Source organism: Schistocerca gregaria, chromosome 6 (genome assembly GCF_023897955.1).
Source record: "Schistocerca gregaria isolate iqSchGreg1 chromosome 6, iqSchGreg1.2, whole genome shotgun sequence".
Lineage (NCBI taxonomy): Eukaryota > Metazoa > Arthropoda > Insecta > Orthoptera > Acrididae > Schistocerca > Schistocerca gregaria.
In genome coordinates, this window is record NC_064925.1 from 577,986,992 (window position 1) to 578,009,945 (window position 22,954).

Here is a 22,954-nt window from a genome sequence, read left to right on the forward strand (position 1 = left end):
ATAGTTTCAGGACATGAGTCCTCCCCTCTTCAGAAAACCCAGCTCAGTTAATAACAGGTCACGGTAATTCTGTAAAGAGATGGTACACACAAGTTGACGATTACATACAGTGCATTCAGTTTCTCTGTTGCACTAATTCAACTTAAACCACTTGGTTCCTTGTCAGTGCACCTAATCTGAATGGTTTTTTCTATAATTAGTCCACTGAACTTCTCCTGTTATCACACGTGGGCACAACTCTTCATTGAGTCATCACTCAGGAACAATTTTTAACAGTTTTTTTAACATGAATAGCCTGACTGCATTAATTCCTCATTTTCATACTCCTCTTTGTTTACCAGTGGCACTTCAACTAAATTGTACTAAACTTAGCATTATTTGCTACAGATAATCCAGTCCACTGGAGTTGATGTACTCTGTAGAAATACACCCCACTCGCGTTGCTATAAGTTTGCTAAAGTTCCATAGCTTGCCACTCATAGACTTCTCTACTTTGAATCATCATGCAACAGAACTAATAAAATAATGTTGCAAAGCTCTCTCTCTTTAAAAATTCCTGTAATAAATCATCTTTTCACAAAAAATGGCCCTACTCAGTTGATCCCTTAAGTTTGGCACTTCTTTTCATTACTCCCTATTTTTGTGTGTTATCCAGAACTTCAGCTTGGCAGCAAAAGTTTCCCTTGTGTTTCCCCAATAAATACCTCCTTTAAACTATTCTCGCACTAAACCCATGTACAGAACTAAGACGTACAATATGTTGACAGGTAGTTACACCTATTTGCCTCACTTTATTCGTAATCAGAGATTGACTTCTTCCTGCAATGCTGTGTTTCTCATGACAAATGATGATAATTAGCCTGAATTGAATCTTGGTAATTGTGCCCGTAGTTCAATTGGTTGCTCTGCCACGTGCCACCAAAGAACAATTTTTATATAACACTGCCTTCTACCTCCAGTAAATATTACATTGCAAGTGTCATCACTTTTGCGAACCTTCTTATCCTTAGGCACACATTCCTAAAAGGATTCAGCCATGCCGGCTGATCATTAGCTTGACAAGCATTTTTTCCTCTTCCTTTTCCTTTTCCCCCTCCTTCCCCCCCCTAATGAGCCGGTGCGCACTCAGGATCTCAGCATTTGTTTGCTGGGTACAGGCTTGGTGACCCGCTGGTTCCTGCTGGGAATTGGCAAGTGGCACCAGTCCTCTGTCATCGTAAGTTCTTGGCATGCCTCAGTGACCACCATATGGTGCAGCATTGGAACGTTGCGTGTTGCAGGAAACGGGGATCTTGGCTCGATCACCCAGAATGTAAGGATGGTAAAGATGTTTATAAAAACCTTACAGTCTCAAGGTGTGATGCGTGCCAATTAGATGCATGGCGGTCGAGCTGGAAAAGTCATTAGTGGGCAGCCTTCTGGGAACCTTGCCCTCTTTAGTTGTACAAGGCATGCGATGCGGGGCTCTGTTTAGGTGGACCTTTATTTATTTTCCCTAGCTGTTCACGGGATCGAGATGGGACCCTCGAAATTTTCTCTTCCTCCTCCCAGCGGAATGGGTGGGCACTGGTACATACCAACACCCATTCTAACGAGAGGACTTGGGTAGTTAGTTTTCCAGACTCAGTTGATGTGAACAGGATGCACAATGTTTGTCAGAATATGGTTGTAATATTTAAGAAGAAAAATCAACAAAGTTTCCTCTTTTTACACTCAAAAGGATTTAGAGGGGATTGCTGGACATTTAAAATCTGTTTAGCGAGTGCAAAATGGGATGCTGTTGGTAGAAATACCTATTTCACAAGAAGTAAGGAACTCCCAGAAAGCTCAGTGCTTTGGGAGTATGCAACTGAAACTGAACTGCACAACACCTTGAACTACAGCAAAGCTGGTGTGACTTGCAGCAATCTGGTTGACATTCATCAAGAAGCACTGAAAGCTGACTGGTCCTGGGAAGGCATTGTTGACATGAAGATGTTATGAAAAGGGTGGATGGCAATCTTGTCAAATCCGAGTCTTTTATACACACTTTTAATAGCAACAACTTTCCAGAGCTGGGCACTGATGACCACGCAGTTGATCGCCCCACAAACCAAACATCATCATCACACTTCCAGAGCATGTCAAAGCAGATTTCCTTTGCCTAAGTGTATGGCCTTATTTATTGAACCCAGTGTGCTGTTTTAAATGCCAGCATTTTGGACATACTATTCTCATGGTTGTAAAGGAGGAGACACTTGTGGCAGATGTGGTAAAGCCACACATGATGGAGTTGGTTGTTCCTCTCCTTCAAAGTGTGTCAACTGCTCCGAGAATCACCCTGTCTGGAGTATGGACTGCAGTGTGTTCCTTGAAGAATAAAAGACCCAGCAGATAACAAAGTGCGTCCCACATAGTGAAGCCAAAGAGATTTACAAGGCCGTGCAGCTGTTCGTGTTCGATGCGCCCTTTGCTTCCTTCCTCAAAAGCCAAGAAAGCTGATATCGCTACACAAGTGGAGGTTGCCGGTATCATCACCAGCACCTGCGCCTGTCAGTGCACTTGCGCAGCTGCAGTCACTTTGGAGCCCGCCGCCTCCAGGACTTCAGAAAAGGCTGTGCTTGCTGACATTGTAGAACTCCCTACCCCCTCCAAAGATCCATTTTTATCCATTGTCTGGTGCTGCCATTACCACTTCCACAGTTGTTGCTCTGAAGACTCCTTAGACAAATAAATCAGAGTCAACGGTGAAGAATCACCCACTGGCAGAGATAAGTACACAGTCAGAGATGATGTGGACCTCATCCTCTCTGACATCTCTCTCGAATCTTCTTGAGAGGTGATGGACCTTGATGTCACACTGGGGCCATCATCTTGCCCCAAGACTGAGCCTTCATCTATTGCGGTCTCCCTTCTGCAGTAGAAAGTCAGGATGAAAGTGCTACCCCCATGATAGGTGGCACCCATCCAACAGTGGAACATTAATGCGGTCAGGACACCTGTGGAGGAACTGAAACTCTTAGCAGAACAACATCCTCAGCCTGTGTATGCAGGAAACACATTTTAAAGTATCTAATGGCCCTGTGCAGTGAAACTATATACTCTGTACTCTGTCACAAGGATAACCTGCCTGGGGAAAGGGCCAAGGGAGGTGTCCTTGTGTTGTCTATAATCTGCACCATTGTCTCCCCCCCGCCACCCCCCCCCCCCCCCCCCCCCCGCCACCTCCTGCGGCTACTATTAACCTTCAAGTAGTTGCCTTTGAAATTCATGTGTGTTGGAGGATCACTGTTTGCTCACTATATTTACCTTCACAAGATGCAATAGACTCTGATGCTCTCACAGACCTTATAGAACAACTCCCCTGACCATTTCTCCTATTGGCAGACTTCAGTGCTCATCACGGTCTTGTGGAGCTTGACATCTACTTGCCCTTGGGGTCAGGTTTTGGAGAGCCTCACATGTCATGATCTGTGCATCCTCAACACAGGTACTCCCACTCTTTTCTGTGCCACTAGTGGGTCATTCACAGCTATAAACCTTTCTTCCTGCTCTTCAGCCCTCGCAGACTGTTCAGTGGGAAGTCGTTGATGACCTTCATTCAGTGATCACTTCCCACGCCACATTGACATACTGAATGGAGCAGCACCTGAAGAGAATCCAGAAAAATGGATAGTCAGCAGGGCTAACTGGACGCTGTCCAGCCAGTTGGCTGTGTTTGAACACTGCGAAAGTGCCCAGGAATGGGTGGCTCATGTTACACGAGTGATCCAACATGCAGCTGACTTATCCATCCCAAAGTCCTCAGGTCATCTTGGGGTTCAGTGAGTGCCACTAGACAATCCAGGACATGCGTGCAGCTCTTCGAAGGTTTAAATACTGTGCAACTGTATACAACCTCACAGCATTTTGGGGTTGCTAGGGTCAAGGCTCGACACATAATTAAGGAGAGCAAGAATAAATCATGGCAAGCATTCCTGGACTTCATCAACCATTCAACTTGTTCTACAGAAGTTTGGGAAGCCATCAGGAGGATTTCTGGTGAACAGTCATTTACAAATAGCAGTAGTGCTGAAATAGGGGTGTCTCCAATCAATACCCAAAGATGTCATTCAGATGATGGCAGAGCATTTTGCAGCCACTATTGTCAATACCAATCAGCATCTGGTGTTCGCTGCTACACTACAATTGTAGAGAAGGGCGAGTTGGACTTCAGATCCAACAATTATGAGTCTTACAGCTTCCCTTGCTCCATGTAGGAGCTGGAATCGACTCTGCCCGAGACTCATGATTCTGCACCCAGTTACTACCACATTCAGTACTGCATGTTTCAAAATTTGCTTGCATTGTCAAAGATAATCCTCCTCGAATGTTATAATTTGGTATGGCAGACAGGTCACTTTGCCAACTCGTGGAGAAAGGCAATTATGATACCTCTCCTCAAAGCAGAAAAGGACTGTACTTGTCTCAGTAGTTACCATGGTATCGCCTTAACGAGCTGTGTAGGAAAGACCCTGGAGCGAATAGTTAATCATCGTTTCGTCTGGTTGTTGGAGACCAGGCAACTCATTAGCTGATCACAGTTTGGATTCTGGAGTGTTTGGTTCACTGTCAACAACTTAACACTGCTAGAGGTGGCTATTCAGCAAACTTATCTACGTAAACTTCATTGTCTTAGCATATTCTCAGATATCAGTAAGGCTTGCAGTACTGCTTAAGGGTTTGTGGGACTCATTGTCTTCTCTATACTGTTGTGATTACCACACCTGAGAGACCTGAAAGCCAGAACCCAGAAGGCACTGAATATCTTAAAGTGCCTTAGCCACAGGTCTTTGAGAACAGACAGGGCGCAGCTGCTCCAGTTTTATAAGGTTTTTGTGTGTTCATGGCTAGACTATGGGGTCACAGTGAATGGGTCAGTGAGGCCTTCCTTTCTGGAGATTATTGAAGCTACTCACCTTGAGGGGGATTAGGCTGGCCACAGGTGCTTACAGGATCAGCCGCATACCCAGTCTCAGTGCTGAGGCTGGGGAACTGCCACTCAACTTCTGGTGGCAGCTCTTCTTGGTGTATCAGGCATGTAAGCTCCTTGCAGCTCTGATTTCATCTGCATACCACACTGTTGCTTGGCAACCTTTGGAACACCTTTCCTCTAATCATCCAAAAACAACAAAGCTGCTTGGGGTCTGTGTGCTGGAGTGATGAACACTTACAACCCCAAATCCAGGATTTAACCACCTTCACCATGGTTACTGCAGAGGCCCAGAGTAATTTTTAGATTTGGTGCAGTACAGGGGTGACTGCACTACTGCTAATGTTTTAATACAATATTTTCTGATATTATAACTGTGCACCACTACTCTACAGCTGTCTTTAGAGATGGGTGAAACAGGGGGACTCCATTGCTTGCTCTGTTGTTTTCCCGGATCATTTTCTCAAGGTCAGACTGCCTTGCAACTTTACTGTTTTTGAAGCAGAATTATATACGATCTTTTGGGCACTGGAGCAGATGAGATATGCTTAAAGTGCTAAATTCTGTGGCTGTTCAGCGCCTGAGTGCCATTCACTCTCCACAGTGCTTGTACCCAACAGAGAAAGTATTCCAGAATATCCAGGACACCCTCTTCTGACTATAATTATTGGGGAAGGAGGTGTGTTTCTGCCTGGTACCAGGGCACATGGGTGTTGTGAGGAACAAAGAGGCAGATGTAGCAGCCTAGTGGATGTTGTGATCCTCAGTCATTTCAATGTGCTATCCTGCTACATACTACCTCCTTGTGGAAGTAACAGATAATAAGCTGCGTATAGTAAAGCCCACTACGTTGCCGTGGCATACCTCCTTCCAGCCACAATGACTGGATGAGATTTGCCAATATATTGCCCTCTATTTTAAGTGATTTTGAAAAGAATATATTAGAGTTTTAAGGTTTTTGGTATCTGTCCAAATTGTTTCTGCAAATTTTGGTAATGTTCTTAATGTGTTAACAGGGGGATGGACTCACCCATGTTGTAAGTAGTCAACCAGTCACATTTCCCATTTCCCTGTGCCCGTCTTTCAGCTCTTCTGTGGTTTTACTTCTGTTGTAATCCCATGTCTGGAACCTTTCACCATTCTCTGTTGTATTACGGCCTTTGAGGTAGTGATTGTGTGGGTCAACATGAGTGAGGTGGGAGTGAGTGAATGAGTATCATTTTATGGGTTTAGTACTCACTGTGTGACAGCAATTTTAGTCATTTTGGTTATTTTATTGTTGTGCTTGCTGATGTAATAGTATTTAATTTGGTCCTTTACTACTAATGTGTAGTTGTCATAGTTGTGCATGGAAAATTCTGGATTGTTAAGAATTTTGGTTAGGTTATAAAGTAACAGGTTGTTGTTCATATGAAAGCAGCATAAAATGACATGTCTTGTAGACATGGTGTCATGTATACTCTGTCAGAGTGTTCTGTTTTTGTTCTACAGAGCCTTTTTGTGTGGCATATTTGTTGATTTTTTTTAGGAGCTTACATACTCCATTTTGAGTGACTTCTCTTGTTTGCTGACAAGACTGAGAATATGCCATATAATAATACTTTTGCACTAACACAAATGCAACTCTCACACACATGACCACAGTCTCTGACATCTGAAGCCAGACTATGAGCAGCAGCGCCTGATGGGAGAGACAAGTTTACTCCCATCCAGTTGCGTCTCTCATCTTGCGTTGCTGCTCGTAGTCTGGCATCAGCTGCAAGAGACTGTGTGTGTGTGTGTGTGTGTGTGTGTGTGTGTGTGTGTGTGTGTGTGTGTGTGTTTTCGACAAAGACCTTATTGGTGAAAAGCTCATTTTGTGACAATCTTTTTGTTGTGCCTATCTGCGACTCAGCATCTCTGTTTTATGGTGAGTAGCAACTGTCCTTTCCATATAATTGTTAAATTCCATCCTGGATTTTTCATTGTGCGATACGAAATTCATTCTCATCAATTTATGAATGGCATATTTTCACCTGTTGAATTTAGTGTGTGTTTCATTTATAATTCACTGAAGACTTCTTGGTGAGCAGTGAGTGATCTATCAACAGTTGTTATATTGGTACTCCTTTCTCCATTCTTATGCAGACTTTTCTCTGTGTTCATTCAGTCTTACATTAATTTGGTGACTAGGATGCACCCAAACTGTACCAAAGCCTTCTCTGCTCCACATCATTCGACATTCCTACACACAACTGCTTTTTCATTTGATTTTGTGACTCATTTGTTATATGGATTTATTGCCAGATTAAAGGTAAAGCTACCTTATTAGTAAAGTGTGTGTCCTTTTTCACATAATTTGCATATGATCACTGAGAAAGCTATTTATTAACATACAATTCATTATGTAGAGAAACTAAATTGTGATTATTCTATACGATTTCATTTGCAGGTTTACAAAGTGGTTGTCGGATGTGATGGGCGTAGCTGGTTTGTGTTTCGTCGCTACAATGAATTTTACAAATTGTCTGAAACCTTAAAGAAGCAGGTAATACATTTTCTGTCTATTATTATTGTCCAATGATAGATAATGGTGAAGCTAAAGATGTATTTTGGAATGTGGAAGTCCATTTCAGAAGATTATCTTAAGAAGTATGAGGGCAGATGATTGAACAACTCAGATACTTTAAATGTGATTGCAAATACATTGAGGCAATATGTGAATGCTATAGTGCATATACATTCGTTGGAAATGTTTAGTCAGTTTTGATATGTCCCCTTCATGCGGACATTTGGAGAGGTTCGACATATAATAAATGTTACTGATGTCGTTTTCCATATTTTTTCCCCCCCAGGTTCCAGCACCACAGCTAAAACTTCCAGGCAAGAAACTGTTTGGAAATAATTTGGATCCAACGTTTGTGCAGGAGCGACGTGAAGGTTTGGATGCATTTGTCCAGTCCCTAATGCAGGAAGGTGGTGGCAGACTTTTGCGTTTGTAAGTGTAAACAGAACTGAGAGATAAAAATGTGTTGGCAAAACCTATCATTTATATATGTTAAGCATCTGTTTCTATTTGGTCAGAACTATTGTTACTACCAGACTTTAACTGTATTTGGTCAGATTTTATATTCTAACATCTGCATGTACAGAGCAAAAGTTATTGCAGACAGAAATCTAGCTCTAAGGGGACAACAGGCTCTCCCTGTTCCCAATGTGCTGATGTTTCTAAAGTCAGTAGTAACAAATCTCACTCTTGGCAATAGCCCAGACCGCAACCTCATCCACTTCGCTCTATGCAGCCCTCTATCTACTCTCCTGCACATTCAGTTGTAGTGGATTTATTGCAAAGAAAAAAATTTTGTGTTAATACTATTACTTGATATCAGCTGGAGCTGTGAACACAATGAACTGGATAACAACACTGAAAGAGAAGTCTAGACTTCATAAAATAAGCAAAGTCCACATATATGTGACTAAAATGAAAAATATTAAGTTATTATTAATTTTACTGCTGAAGTACTATGAAGAGAATGTAATGTTCAAGGCTCCAGCAACAAACCATAACAGTGAAAGAATTAATTGGAAGGTATTTAAGACAGTTAAGTCTGTGGTATGCAAAAACAAAACACACAAAATGGTGAGGGGACAGTGATACTTATAAACACAGAAACAGGAATATATTTAGTGCAACACACACACACGAAAGAAGATGAAAAAGAATGAAACAAACAACAAAAAACCTGACATCTGAAGACGCTTTAGAATAAAGCAAAATGTATCTGGTCTTATTAAAACTTTCATTACAATTGTAAAAAATGGTAATTAACCTATCCAACTTGTATTCTTTCACAGTTCTAGGAAGTAAGAAAATTCACTTGCACAGTGCTGGTTTTGGCAGGTTGATGTAGGACTGCTCCCTGCCTTCACTGATTTTATTTCCCACTTAATGTTTTTGAAGAAAGTTTGTAATGGACAGTGTCAATAATTTACAAAGACTTAAGGAGATAAAAAATCACTAGTTCAGATATATTACCAGCAAACATCAAAAAACAATTCTGTGCCATCGCCATAATACTGTTACTGTAGACTAATAAACTGTTCCTCATCAAGTCATTGGATCTCCAGGAGTCATTTCACAAGATGGTGGTGGTCCCTTCCTTTATGTTACATAGTGAATGTTAGCCATATTTGTTTTTGAGACTAGTATTCGTGCAACATAGACGTAAGACCTGATTTAGCCCATAATTGTGGACGACGTCTCCGCAATGCCAGCAAATGCATTGTCTCCAATGGCAGCGTCTGGTGGAGCAGGGGCAGTGTCTTCCACTGCCGAATCGCATCACGGAACTCATGCTGGTTGTCCCAACAGTGCTCATATGTCAAAGGCTGCAATTCGGCAGTTTGCTTGGGGAATCACTACAGCATCTTCCGAACAGCCTGCATTTCCACTATGTGATTTTTCATGTCCTTGGTGTCCTAAAGAAAGATGTGTGGATGTCAGTTTCAGTTGGATGAGGAAATGCAAGGGTGGGTGCGATGATGGATGCGCAGTGGCCGATCATGTGCTACAACACAGGAATTGATCATCTCATCTCCCAGTAGGATAAATGTCTTAACACATGTGGTGATTACTTTTGAATGGAACCAATCCATGGTCCTGTTGTGGTGGGTGCTTGGTTTTCGTTTGACTGATCCTTCACACAGTGAGTGAGGAACATTAGTAGCTATCAGGAAACTACAGAGGTAGCACAATAACAATAATATTTTGGGTCCTCCCCCCCCCCCCCCCCCCCCCCCCCCCCCCCCCCGCCCCCCACCCTTTCTCAGTATCTGCTTTCAGTATTTACCAATGACAGTGCTGCACCAATAGCAGACTGAAGGTTTTTACACAGTAACTCCACTTCCCCCCAAAAAATGTGGGAAAATAGCCTTTTGTAAATGAATGTCACACAGTGCTCCAACTGTGTTAAACCATCCAGGGACATAAGTGGAATCCTGAAGATCTCAGCAGAAGGATGAAAATGTGTGCAGTGAAATAGTTTGGAAGAGGAGAGGGACATGATGCAGCTTAACAATTCAGATGATGGTTTTTCATCAGTGACAATGGCCACAAAAGCCTGCAGACTTGTAATCTTAAAATAACTGTACTTTTCTTTCTTCCTAATGTCCTCCCACTGTTGTTCTTTACTTATTTTTAAAATAGAATATGCAACATGCACTAAATTCATCCTGATACGTATCATTAACACATTTTATATTTACATAATATGAAACAGTTTCTGATCTGTGAAAGAAGACTTGAATGAACAAAATACATTCTTACATCTTCATAGTGAATGAATAATTGTGCTCAGAATTAAGACAGTTGGACTATATGCCCCAGAAGAGAGATGAGATGATGACTGAAGAACTCTAAGACATTTTCAAAAGACCCAAAGTAAGATGTGCAAAAATGGTTATCTGATAACAGGAGATTTAAAACAGGGTTCGGAAACACCCCCACGACAAATGTTGTTGGTTCAGTGTAATGAATAACAATAAATATAGGCTAAGGCATTCTCATAATAATGATTTAAAACTAACAAACACTTTCTTTGGGCATACATAGATCCACAAATACACTTGGTCAACCAGAGATTCTGTCACAATTGTGGTCTTCGTGAAGTCTTTGTGATAGAAAATAAACAGTCTTGGTCTATAGTGCAAGAGGCAAGAATATTGAGAAGTGCAGAGGCTTCCTCAGACCATTTCTTGTTAATCTTGAAAATGAAACTATGTAAAAGAAGGAAGATAATCATAAACAAACTAATTTTAAGGTACATTAACTTAGATAATAAACATTGACTTACTATATCAGAAAAAGCTTGAAGAGTAAATAAGTTTCAAATAAAAACTGAATATTGACATCCAGGAATGGAATAAAATAAAGGAAGCACTAATTAAAGCAGCAATGGAAGCATTTGGCACAAGAAAGATCCCCCCCCTCACAAGGGGTGTGCAATGCTGGGGTGATGAAATATGCAGCCTAACTGAAGGTAACAAACATGTGTACTTAAAAATGTTACATTTCCAATACGATCAAGGTGTTAGACTATATTATAAGAGGAAACCTGCTTTAGTGAAATGAAAAGCTGGGCAAGTTAAAAAACCATAGCTGGGAAAATACAGGGTGTTTCAAAAATGACCGGTATATTTGAAACGGCAATAAAAACTAAATGAGCAGCGATAGAAATACACCGTTTGTTGCAATATGCTTGGGACAACAGTACATTTTCAGGCGGACAAGCTTTCGAAATTACAGTACTTACAATTTTCAACAACAGATGGCGCTGCAAGTGATGTGAAAGATATAGAAGACAATGCAGTCTGTGGGTGCGCCATTCTGTACGTCGTCTTTCTGCTGTAAGCATGTGCTGTTCACAACGTGCAAGTGTGCTGTGGACAACATGGTTTATTCCTTAGAACAGAGGATTTTTCTGGTGTTTGAATTCCACCACCTAGAACACAGTGTTGCAACAAGACGAAGTTTTCAACGAAGGTTTAATGTAACCAAAGGACCGAAAAGCGATACAATAAAGGATCTGTTTGAAAAATTTCAACGAACTGGGAACGTGACGGATGAACGTGCTGGAAAGGTAGGGCAACCACAGAGGGCAACGCGCAGCTAGTGCAGCAGGTGATCCAACAGCCGCCTCGGGTTTCCGTTTGCCGTGTTGCAGCTGCGGTCCAAATGACGCCAACGTCCACGTATCGTCTCATGCGCCACAGTTTACACCTCTATCCATACAAAATTCAAATGCGGCAACCCCTCAGCGCCGCTACCATTGCCGCATGAGAGACATTCGCTAACGATATAGTGCACAGGATTGATGATGGCGATATGCATGTGGGCAACATTTGGTTTACTGACGAAGCTTATTTTTACCTGGACGGCTTCATCAATAAACAGAACTGGCGCATATGGGGAACCGAGAAGCCCCATGTTGCAGTCCCATCGTCCCTGCATCCTCAAAAAGTACCAGTCTGGGCCGCCATTTCTTCCAAAGGAATCATTGGCCCATTTTTCAGATCCCAAACGATTACTGCATCATGCTATCTGGACATTCTTCGTGAATTTGTGGCGGTACAAACTGCCTTAGACGACACTGCGAACACCTCGTGGTTTATGCAAGATGGTGCCCGGCCACATCGCAAGGCCGACGTCTTTAATTTCCAGAAAGAATATTTCGATGATCGTATGATTGCTTTGGGCTATCGGAAACATACAGGAGGTGGCATGAATTGGCCTCCCTATTCGCCAGACATGAACCCCTGTGACTTCTTTCTGTGGGGACACTTGAAAGACCAGGTGTACCGCCAGAATACAGAAACAATTGAACAGCTGAAGCAGTACATCTCATCTGCATGTGAAGCCATTCCGCCAGACACGTTGTCAAAGGTTTCGGGTATTTTCATTCAGAGACTATGCCATATTATTGCTACGCATGGTGGATATGTGGAAAATATCGTACTATAGAGTTTCCCAGACCGCAGCGCCATCTGTTGTTGACAATTGTAACTACTGTAATTTCGAAAGTTTGTCTGCCTGAAAATGTACTGTTGTCCCAAGCATATTGCAACAAACGGTGTATTTCTATCGCTGCTCGTTTAGTTTGTATTGCCGTTTCAAATATACCGGTCATTTTTGAAACACCCTGTATATTAAACATGGGTTACGACAGAGGTGGCCAAAAATTCTGCTCGTGAGCCATGCTCTTGTCCAAGGGCCATGGTGTTCAGCCTAGGTGCATGTTTATTCCACCGCCACCCCCACGCTTTTTGAGTAAGAGGAGGGGGAAGTCAAGGAAACTGCGAACGAGCTGCATTTAAATGGCAGTACTGTTGCCCGGCATATGATTTGGTTTTAAATTTCACTTTCTCTATGACACAGATCATAACTGAAAATTACTTTTGGCTTGCTAAAGACACAGACAATTGTACTGATTTTCACACTCAGGTTGTCACATAATGACTTGTATAGTTGACATAAAGGTTTTCTGACATCCAAATCTCTTGATGTGAAACACTCAGATCAGTGTCAAATATTGTGTGTCAATAGTCAACCAAAATACCGATTTAGTTCATGCTGTATACTATCGTCCAGTAGAATATGTGTAAATGGTAATTAAAAGTAACTCTTAAAACTACGGAGTGTAGGAAAAGCATATCTGTGAGCTGTTAATGTGAAGATCTGTGATAGATGAGTTGATAGAGCATCAGATCATTGTACGAAAGGGCCCGAGTTCGAAACCCAGTTTGGCGTTGTTGTTGTTTTTTAATCTCACTTGTAAACTGTTAAAAAAAAAATCGCTAAACTGGGTTTCGAACTCAGGTCCTTCAGTACGATGATCTGATAAGCCACAGACTTGCCTACCACAGATCTTCAAGACAATAGCTCGTAGATATGCTTTTCCTATACTCTGTAGTCCTGGTGTTACTTTTAATTACCATTTACACATGTTCTATTGGATGACAGCACACAGCACAAACCATATCGGTGTTTCGATTGATACTCCATCGACACACGTTTGGCACCAATCTGAGTGTCAGACATCTGTAGGTTTGGGTGTGAGTATCATACCTCATAATAATGTAAAAAACACTACACTGGAGAAACCAATGTTTCGGTCACAGTTACAGTGGTCTCTTTCTGGTAGACCCAGAAAGAGGTCACTGAAACCATGGTCGGAACAATTGTTTCTCTAGTGTAGTGTATTGTTGTTGTTGTTGTTGTTGTTGTTGTTGTTATTATTATTATTATTATTAATATATTTTTTATTGAAAACTTGTATGTCAACTGACTCTGGCTACGTACAGCAACACAATCGTGTGTCACTTATTTAGTTTCATAACTGGAAAAAACATCTAGCACGTGTGCGCGCCCACACACACACACACACACACACACACACACACACACATTGCTTGAAATATTGAACCACTTCTGTTACGTGTTTATGAAGATGTGGAAATTACCTGAGGAAAGCAGCGTAGATGTCCTGGACAGTTATAACATAATCCTTCTCATTTGTCTTTCCAATTGATTTTTTTAGACGGATGTAACTATAGATAGCTACATGGCCGCTTCTTGTGCAAACAGCCAGTGGACCAGTGAATGTCCTTAATACCCTGAACAAACAGAACAAATAGAAAGACTCTGTGAATTCAATTTACCAACTTATCTTGCCTTCATTGACTTAGAAAAAGGGTTTAATAAAGTAAATCGAAACAAACTGTGGGAAATTTAATTAAACAGAGGGATTCCATCTCGTCTTAAAGAGCTGTACAGGGTTTATACATGAATAAAACACTACAAATAACTCCTTTGTGTCCAATTTCACACACACACACACACACACACACACACACACACACACACACACACACACAAATTAAGCAAATCAGTAGCCTTTTTAGGACACAAGCTCATAAGAGAGAAAATCAAAATAGACAAGCAGATCATACTACAAGTTAAAACATTTAAATAATTAGGGTGCAGAATTACATTTGGGGAAAGTAATTAAACAAAAAACAAGTTTGACCTATTCAACTAGTTCTGTGGAACTAGAAACAGAATTTTGGGGAAGTAAGTCCACAGAGCTACTCTACTGAAGTTTTATAAGGTTATGACTGTACCTGCTCTGCTCTATGGATGCAAAAACTGGGCCCTTGAGAAGAGAGGAAAGGAAAACAGAAGCATGTGAAATAAACTTCTTTGATATGTGACTGGATATACTTTATCTATGACATTCAAGCTTGGACAGAATAAGAAAACATAATACACACAATTAAACAATATCAGTTAAGATGGAAAGAACCCCCAAACTGTGTGCCAGACGCAACAATCACTAAAACCATGAAACGGTATAAACCAAGAGGCAAAAGATTGTTTGGAAGACCAGTGAACAGATGGCTTAACTGATTTTGAAGGAGACAGAACAGACCTATAGGCTGGGTCTCTGGTGTAGGCAGTGATGGTGAAACAGTTTGTGAGGTAACGGGCGATTTGTGGCGCCCTGAAAATATTATAATTTTGGAGTTTGCGTGCCCACATGGGCCGCTCAGCAAGCCGGAGCTCGTCAGCAACCATTTGGTGCCAAACATTAGCCAGAGCAAGGGGGGTAGCCCCAGGGCGTGGTCCAGACCAACCGTGTGGATTGGAAATTCCACATTGATGCTGTGTAGAGGGAGGTGCTTTGTGTCGATGAAGGATATTTGTATGTTGGGGGTGCCAAAGATGGTGGACTTCGTGAAACCATAATGGCAGACATTTCACAGTTCATGTAGAAATTAATAATAGCCAGAGGAATCATGATAGCTCAAAAAGAAACTTGTACATTAACATTATTTTCATGACGATTCTGATGGTGTAATCAGATTTTCAATATCTTCATTAGTTTAAAGTTTATTATCTGACTGTAAGTTAAACAAGTAACACCCACCAACAAATTCACAAAATCTAAATGGTTCATCCAATTTTGTCGATCGATGTCTCTTTAGAAAGCTATTAGTGTAAACCTTAATTGGTATGAAGGCATGTAACTTGACTAGTATAAGAGTTATTGAAGGTCAAAGTGGCCGATTCCTATTGATGGCATCAGGCCCTAAGCACTCCACAGTTACGTGGCGGGAGGGGGGGGGGGTAGTAACATGCTTATAAATATATTTATTCGTTTATCTCTTCATTTATATCCTGTCATATACTGTTCATGAAGAAATTGCTCAAATATTTACTGTGGTTTAGAAAGCACAGAGGCATTAGGCTACTGGCCTACTTTTGTTTCTATTCCATTGATATATGTTTATTTAATTTGTTTATGGATTTAATAATTTGTGTTAGAGCACATTTATGGTCCAGCCATAGGAATATTTATTTAATTTCAAGTTATTTAAATGTAAATCCAGTCTTTCGTATGTTTTTCAATATGTTTGTGAGTGTGCATTGGCTTGGATACATGGCGGGAGTGCTCTCGCCAATCACAGGAGGATTGGGTGCACACAGGAGACAGGGTGTGCTGGATGGGAAGGCGCAATGGACGGGTGCAGGAAATACGTGGAGACTGTTGAGCAGTTTGCACGTGGTTGCGGGAGATAGAAATATTTCATAGTGCCGACTTGTGCACTTGAGATATTTTCATGGCTTCTGCAGTGAAGATGTATTATGCATTTAGAAGTGAATATCTCATGAGCTATGTTGTTGCTCATAACTAATTATGTGAAGTAGGACTCTGTTGTTTCCCCGTTATTCAACTTATATTTTATTTAATTGCTGGACATCAACACCAATAAGTGTTTTGCAGTAATAAATGGCATTCTTAAAGGTACTTCTGCTATCGTACTCATCATTTGAAGTTGTTAAAAATATTATCTGCAAATTTTATTTAATTGCAATCTTTGATTTATAAGTTTTTATTTTGCATTCAAAATTCACAGTTGCCAAGTGATAGGAACCTTCGACCATTCGATTCATGTGTATATTCATATTGTAGACTGTAGACTCAGCAGTATTTGGCTTGTAATGTGGCAACTATGTATCCCAGCCCCTGGACAGCAAAACCAGCCTAAACTTTTAATGTTTCAACTCTGAGTCTGAGGGTACGTAGTTGAGGGTCACATTTTTTAATTTGCAGTTGGAGGTTTCTCATCCGGGATTTGTCTTGCAGAGTGATAATTCCTTTGCTCTCTGCTATTCAGCATACTATGCGAAGTGTAAAAAACTTTGCAAAACCTGCAGAGATTTCTGTAGAGTGAACCTCGTACAAAACACAGTGTGAGATCAGCTTTTCTTTTCCCCTGCAAGTCGATTTCTGGAAATATTGAATTTATACAGTAATTTCCACAATTAACACATACTATTGAGAGAGGTCCTAATCCATCCCATTAAAGGCAGTTTGCGTGGGGGCTCAGAGTCTAAATAAGTTGAGTGCAGGGAACGGTTGCGGTTAGCGCGTTTAACAGACAGCGGTATTGGAGACAGTTGGAACACGCTGTAACCGCCAGCAGTTACAGTTACATCAGGTGACTTCTCTAGTGGTGGATGCAAATAAACAGCAGTACGAGGGCTGCGTCTTAGACTATTCCAGGGCAGTCTTCAATGTCGACTTCAACTACAACTGACACCGTCACCATGGCAGAGGGAACTGTGTCAGATCAGATAAGTGCATGTGCAAATAGTGAGATAGTGTTAAACTCTGAAGTTCAAGCTCCACTTGTAGAGCTTGCGAATATATACCTGGTATGTATAATTCTTAAAACTGAAGTGAGACGGTTAGTCCAAAATCAAAGTGCGAAAGTGTAACTAGTAGGAATTCAGGCAAGGGGAATGAATGTGTGGGAGATACGGTGTTTCAGATAATGCAAATGATCCAGGGGCTGGGAAATAATACGAATACGATGGCAAATAATATCAGTACAATTCGAACAGATATGGGTACATTGCGAAAAGATATGTGCACATTGCAAACAGTTGCGGATACAATCCAGACTGATACGGGTACAATGCAAACTGCAGTAGGTTCCGCTATGAAAGAGGAAGTTAAAAAAAATCGTGGATAACATTGAAAAAGCAATTGATAAATTAAAATGTGTCAGCGTGGATGTGGGGAAAATTACAGGTGAAGTTGTAATAGTAAAATCTAAAATCGAATCAGTGGAAAAAGGTATTGAGGGGGGAAAAATGGAACTTGGGGGCAAGGTAAGTGACTGTATAAAAGTGCAAGATGGTCATAAATGTAATATAAATTTAGCAATTAGTGACATTGACAATCATGTAGGTGTGGGGGAGAAATAAGTGGGCAAAATTAAAGATAAAATAGAGTCCTGTATTACTAGTGAAAATGAATTAAAAAAAAAAATGCAATAGCTAAAGTGATTTAAATTCGTTAGCCTCCCAACATGCCACGCCGGTTATAAATATTCCTTGGGCAGATACTGGATCTGTGAAGTGCTGCACACATGACGGGAGATATCGCCCAGTAAATTTCTTGGCTGCGTGTAGGGCCGCTTTTGTTCACTGCATGTCGGACGAAGCGAAAATAAAATATGTTAAACGGCCTGTGGAGGGAGACCCACAGTCCTGGGCAAATGTTAAATGTAGTTCGTGCGGTTCATACTAAGAGTTCGAAAAGTGTTTTTTGAATACATTTTGGAGTGAGGCAGAACAGATGCGGATCCAAAATGAATTTTTAAAAGGGCCGAGTTACAGGTACGGTAATGGGACGCTGAGAGCTTTTTGCAAGCGAGAACTTGGCAAGCTTATGCATGTGAAACGTTCGTTGGGGGTTTTAATGGAAATCACCATGTTAAAAAGGCAATTACCCGAAAATTTGCAGTGGGATCTTGTCCTTAGTCCATGTGATTCTGTGGACGAATTTCTAGAATTTGTAGGAAAATTACAGAGGGCTTCTGTGAACAGGACCCAAATAAAGAACGCAGATTTGACAGGGGAAATTCAGGCAAAGTGCAATTGCATAACAACCGGTCGGGAAACTGATGTACGCCACATCTCAGGTCCGAGGATTGCGATCTGAACAGGTGATGAAAAGGACTGGAGATAATGGTAATGGTAGAAATGTTGATAGGTTTGGAGAAAGGCGACAGATATGTAATATGAAATATGTTAAAGAGGAAGGCTACATAGGTGGCTCTTTCAATAAAAGCAGACGCGAACAGTGGAAGCATAGATTTGGGAGGGATTTATGTAAAAGTAATTGGAATAAATTTGTGGGGAATCATGTAAGTTGTGAACGTGTAATGAATGAGTTTGTGAATGGTGATGAATGGAACGATTCAGTGATTCAAAAAGAAGTTAAAGAGGAGATGAATTTTGTGAGAGCAAATTGTGTGGAGAGTTCTGAAGAGATGCTTGCAAATAATAGCAATTGCAGTAAGGAAAGTGTTGTAGTAGCAAGTATTTGTGAGTCGGCGAAAAGTGTCTATGTTAGGTGGGGGCTGCGCAGCTTTGGTCTCGCCAGCTGCAAGTGAGGGTGATCGTGTTTTGGTGGAAAGAGTCAGTGTCACTAAGGGAGGTGTAGCATTGGCCTCGCCTCGCCAGCAGTTGAAGTTAAAACTGTATCGGTGGAGGTAGATTATTTCTGTTAAAAGGAACAGAGTAATGGTAATTATGTAATGATGTAAAAGCTACTGGTATTGATACTTGGGAGGAAGGAATTCGTGCGTTTCTAGTCACGAATGAAGGCGAAACAAATCTTATTGATGAATGTGCGGATGTAAAATGTTAGTCATAGTATGAATGTGAGAATGTATGTACAGTAGGATAGGGGGTTAATTTGGATGAAAAGTGTCTAGAAATGGCAGTGTGTGCTGATTTTTGTCCGATTGCAGTGGAATGTAGCAAGTCTGGAAGTCCCAAAACTGTACAACGAGGTAACAGCTATTTGTGTAATGTAGTGGTGGGGGATAAAGTTGTGTACGATTCACGTAAAGTTAATTTGTTGATGAAGGAAAGTAAGGTTTCTGATGTGAATTTATGTGGTGATTTAAATGGTGTATTGGCAGATAAGGTTGCTGCGATGAATAATTATGGTAGTGATGGCTTAGGCATCAATGTATTATTTCAGGAAGATGGTGTTTAGCAGTGAATTGATGTGTAATTTTGTTGAAGCTGCAAGTGTCGATATTTTGGAGGGGAAAAACAGTAAAGTTGTGCATGCTGTGGGTAGAAAATTTAGAAAGGGCTGAAATAAATAGTGTGGATGGGGGTAGTTTGTGTAATGAAGTTCGTACGAATTGGTATATGGAGGTGGAGCGTTATTTTAGTGTGACTGTTGGCCATTGGTACGGTAGAACATTACGGTCGTTACTGCCGCATATGAGGAAACGAGAAGTTTAAAGTTGCTAGAGGTTTAGAAAAGGGAAGGAATGAATTTGCGGCGAAGGAAATATTTAATGAATTATTTTGGGATGTGTGTAAGATGGAATTGGAAGAGAAGGGACAAGACATAGGAAATGATTTATTAGGGAGAAATATTTACAACGAAATGAAATAGTAAATGTACAGCCAATTATTGAAATTAAAGTTGCCAAAAAAAATGGTAGATCTACTTCTAGATTCAGGAAGTAATGTGTCAGCGGTGTCGGAAAGTTTTATGAACATGATTAAAAACAGGAAACTAGTAATCTTCCCAGTCACTAGTGTTCAGATTAAACCAGCAGTTGGTGGTATGAGTAAGTTAATAAGACGACAAATACTTTTAGAATTTAAATGTGGAGAAAATAAAGTGGAGAGAGAATGTTTTATAGTAAATGGTATAGTAAAGGAGGCAATTTTAGAAACTGACTTCTTGTACAAATACGATACTTCGCTTAATTGTGTAGGGAAATGCCTAGAATTTGAATTTCAGAATGAAAAAAAGCAAGTAAAATGTAAAAGCCTTTTAACAGATGAAAATCAGATTGCTCATGCCATAGTTACTGTGAGGATTGGAGTAAGGAAGTCAATATGCATAACAGAATTAAGGAAGTGATTGATGCAGTCAAGGATGTATCAGAAGGGGAAAAGAAAGAGTTGCGTGAGTTGTTGTACCACTAAAAGAACGTATTTTTGGATCGACCTGGTAAAGTTACCGATTTTGAGTACTCTATACAAGTGGAAGCTCACAAACCAATAAAGTCCAAACAGTATGTACTACCTATAGCTGATCGGAATGCCGTCAGAGTTCGTTTAAAACAAATGTTGGATTGAGGTATAGTCAAACAAATGTAGGCAGGATTACTGCAATCCTGTCATTATTGTTAAAAAACGTGATAACACGGTCAGAATTGTATTAGATGCGAAAAAATAAATAAACTAATTGTAAGGGAATTAGACCAGCCTGGCAATATGGAGGAACTGCTGCAGAATTTTAACAATATCAATTTTAATGTCCAGTGTTGATCTGACCTTGGGATTTTGGCAGATCCCGTTGGCAGAGGAAAGCGGATGGTACACTTCTTTCCTTTCTGAACGGCAAAGTTAACCGGTTTAAGGTAGTACCATTCGGACTCACAATTTCTGTGGCAGTTTTTGTAACACCGTTGAGCCATGTCCTGGGGGAGAGTCTAATGAGCAAACTCGTGATATACATAGATGATATATTGATCGCTACAGAAACGTGAAATGAGAGTTGTCGAGTTCTGGAGGTACTCGTGGCTCTGAGGCAAGGTGGAATGATTTTAAAACTCACAAAATGTGTAGTTGTTAGAGTAGAAATTCAATTCCTGGGGCATATCCTTACTTCAGAAGGAATTTTACCTAGTTGCGAAAAATTAAAGTCCGTTGCCAAATGTAATAGATCCAAAAGTAGGAAACAAGTAGGAAACAACTGAAGTCATACTTGGGCTTGTGTGTGGTTTCTACAGAAAATTCTTGGGGGAGGGAGGAATGAATATTCCGAATTTAGGCAAATTGTTGAAGAAAAATGAAGCTTGGAGGTGGACCAAGGAATGTGAAATGTAATTGCAGGGTATAAAGAATAAATTGTGCAATTCTAAGATGTTGTACTACCCAGATATGCATCTCCCTTTCTGTTTAGCGTCGGACAGTTTGGCCTGTGGGATAAACTGTACACCGTAGTGTGGCATTCTCCAGCCGCATGCTAAATAAGCACAAATGGGAATCAGCATATCGGCGGAAATGCTCAAGATTGTGCATGGATTTAAGAAATTCCGCACGTATTTAGAGGGTAGAAAAGTGACAATGTTGTCGGACCACAAGACGCTGAGTTATCAGCAGGACTGCAGGATACTGAACGACTACTTAATGCGTTGGGCAATGTTCATGCAGCAATTCGAATACGAAATCCGCTGCGTCAAGGGTATTAAAATTGTAATTGTATGTGCATGAATTTTGTGGTGAGTGGAGGTAGGAAGAATTCATTAAATTCTAATTCTTGTGGGAATTTGAGCTTGCTGTGATTCAGTCGTTTGCCTTGTGACTTGGTTCCTAAAGTATGGTTTTCCGCTGGAGGGAATCTTGAGCGAGAATCCTGGTTGGGTTTGGGAAATGGTTTGTTGATGGATCTACTTTTCGTTTTTGTTGTAGAAAAATTTGTCATGATAAATGGTGGAGCTCGGAATTCAGAGGCAGACACGATTTCTGTGAGGCACTTGGTCAAAACACTGATGTGAGTTGATCAATATTTCATGCTAAAATCCATGTGAGCGTGTGTAGTGCGGCGGAAAAATTAGTGCAACAAGGCACCTTAGTGCTGAATGAGTGGCACGAGAAGTGCTTACAAAATCGCACATAAGTGCATTAAAATTGTTTTTATTTCTTGTCCATAACGTTTATGCATAACTGAAATGCAGGCATTTATTTAATATGCTGTTTCACTTATAATTTGTGTTGGTTTAAGTTTATTTCAAAATTCATGCTGCTCCCACACCACTACAAAATTTTTGTAAACGCTATTGGCCTGGCGTTTTAATAATTTAATTCCGTTCTTTATAATTTGATTTATATATACTTGTATGAATTGAAGGGTGTTACTTCTGAACATTCTGGCAAGCCAGAATGTTAATAAGTGGAGCTGTGTGAAAATATTCAAAGTTCGGAGTAGTTGGTGTGGCCGCATGGACCGCTCTGCAAGCCGGGTCTCTTCAGAAACTGCGTGGTGCCAAACAGAGGTCGGAGCAAGAGGAGTAGCCCCAGTGTATGGTCCAGGCCAACTGTGTGGCTGGGATTTCCATGTTGGCACTGTGTTGAGGAAGGTGCTTTGTGTCAATGAAGGAGATTTGTATGCCAAGACTGCCAAAGGTGGCAGACTTAGTGAAACCATAATGGCATACATTTCACAGTTCATGTAGAAATTAATAGTAGCCAGAGGAATCGTGATACCTCAAAAAGTAACACGTACATTACGATTATTTGTACGATGATTCTGATGGTGTTATCAGATTTTCAATATCTTTATTAGTTTAAAGTTTAGTATCTGACTGTAAATTATACAAGTAACACCCACCAACGAGTTCACAAAATCTAAA

At 40.8% G+C, this 22,954-nt stretch overlaps 1 protein-coding gene across 2 annotated transcripts in view; it reads left to right on the forward strand.

The window, feature by feature from the left end:
• Nucleotides 1-22,954, forward strand: part of LOC126278464 (serine/threonine-protein kinase Sgk2-like) — a 112,026-nt gene that overhangs the window by 21,027 nt on the left and 68,045 nt on the right. For both annotated transcript variants that reach the window (XM_049978602.1, XM_049978603.1), the window contains exons 3-4: nucleotides 7,383-7,478; nucleotides 7,786-7,928. In XM_049978602.1, coding sequence (XP_049834559.1) covers nucleotides 7,383-7,478; nucleotides 7,786-7,928 — 239 coding nt within the window. The remainder of the gene's footprint in view (nucleotides 1-7,382; nucleotides 7,479-7,785; nucleotides 7,929-22,954) is intronic.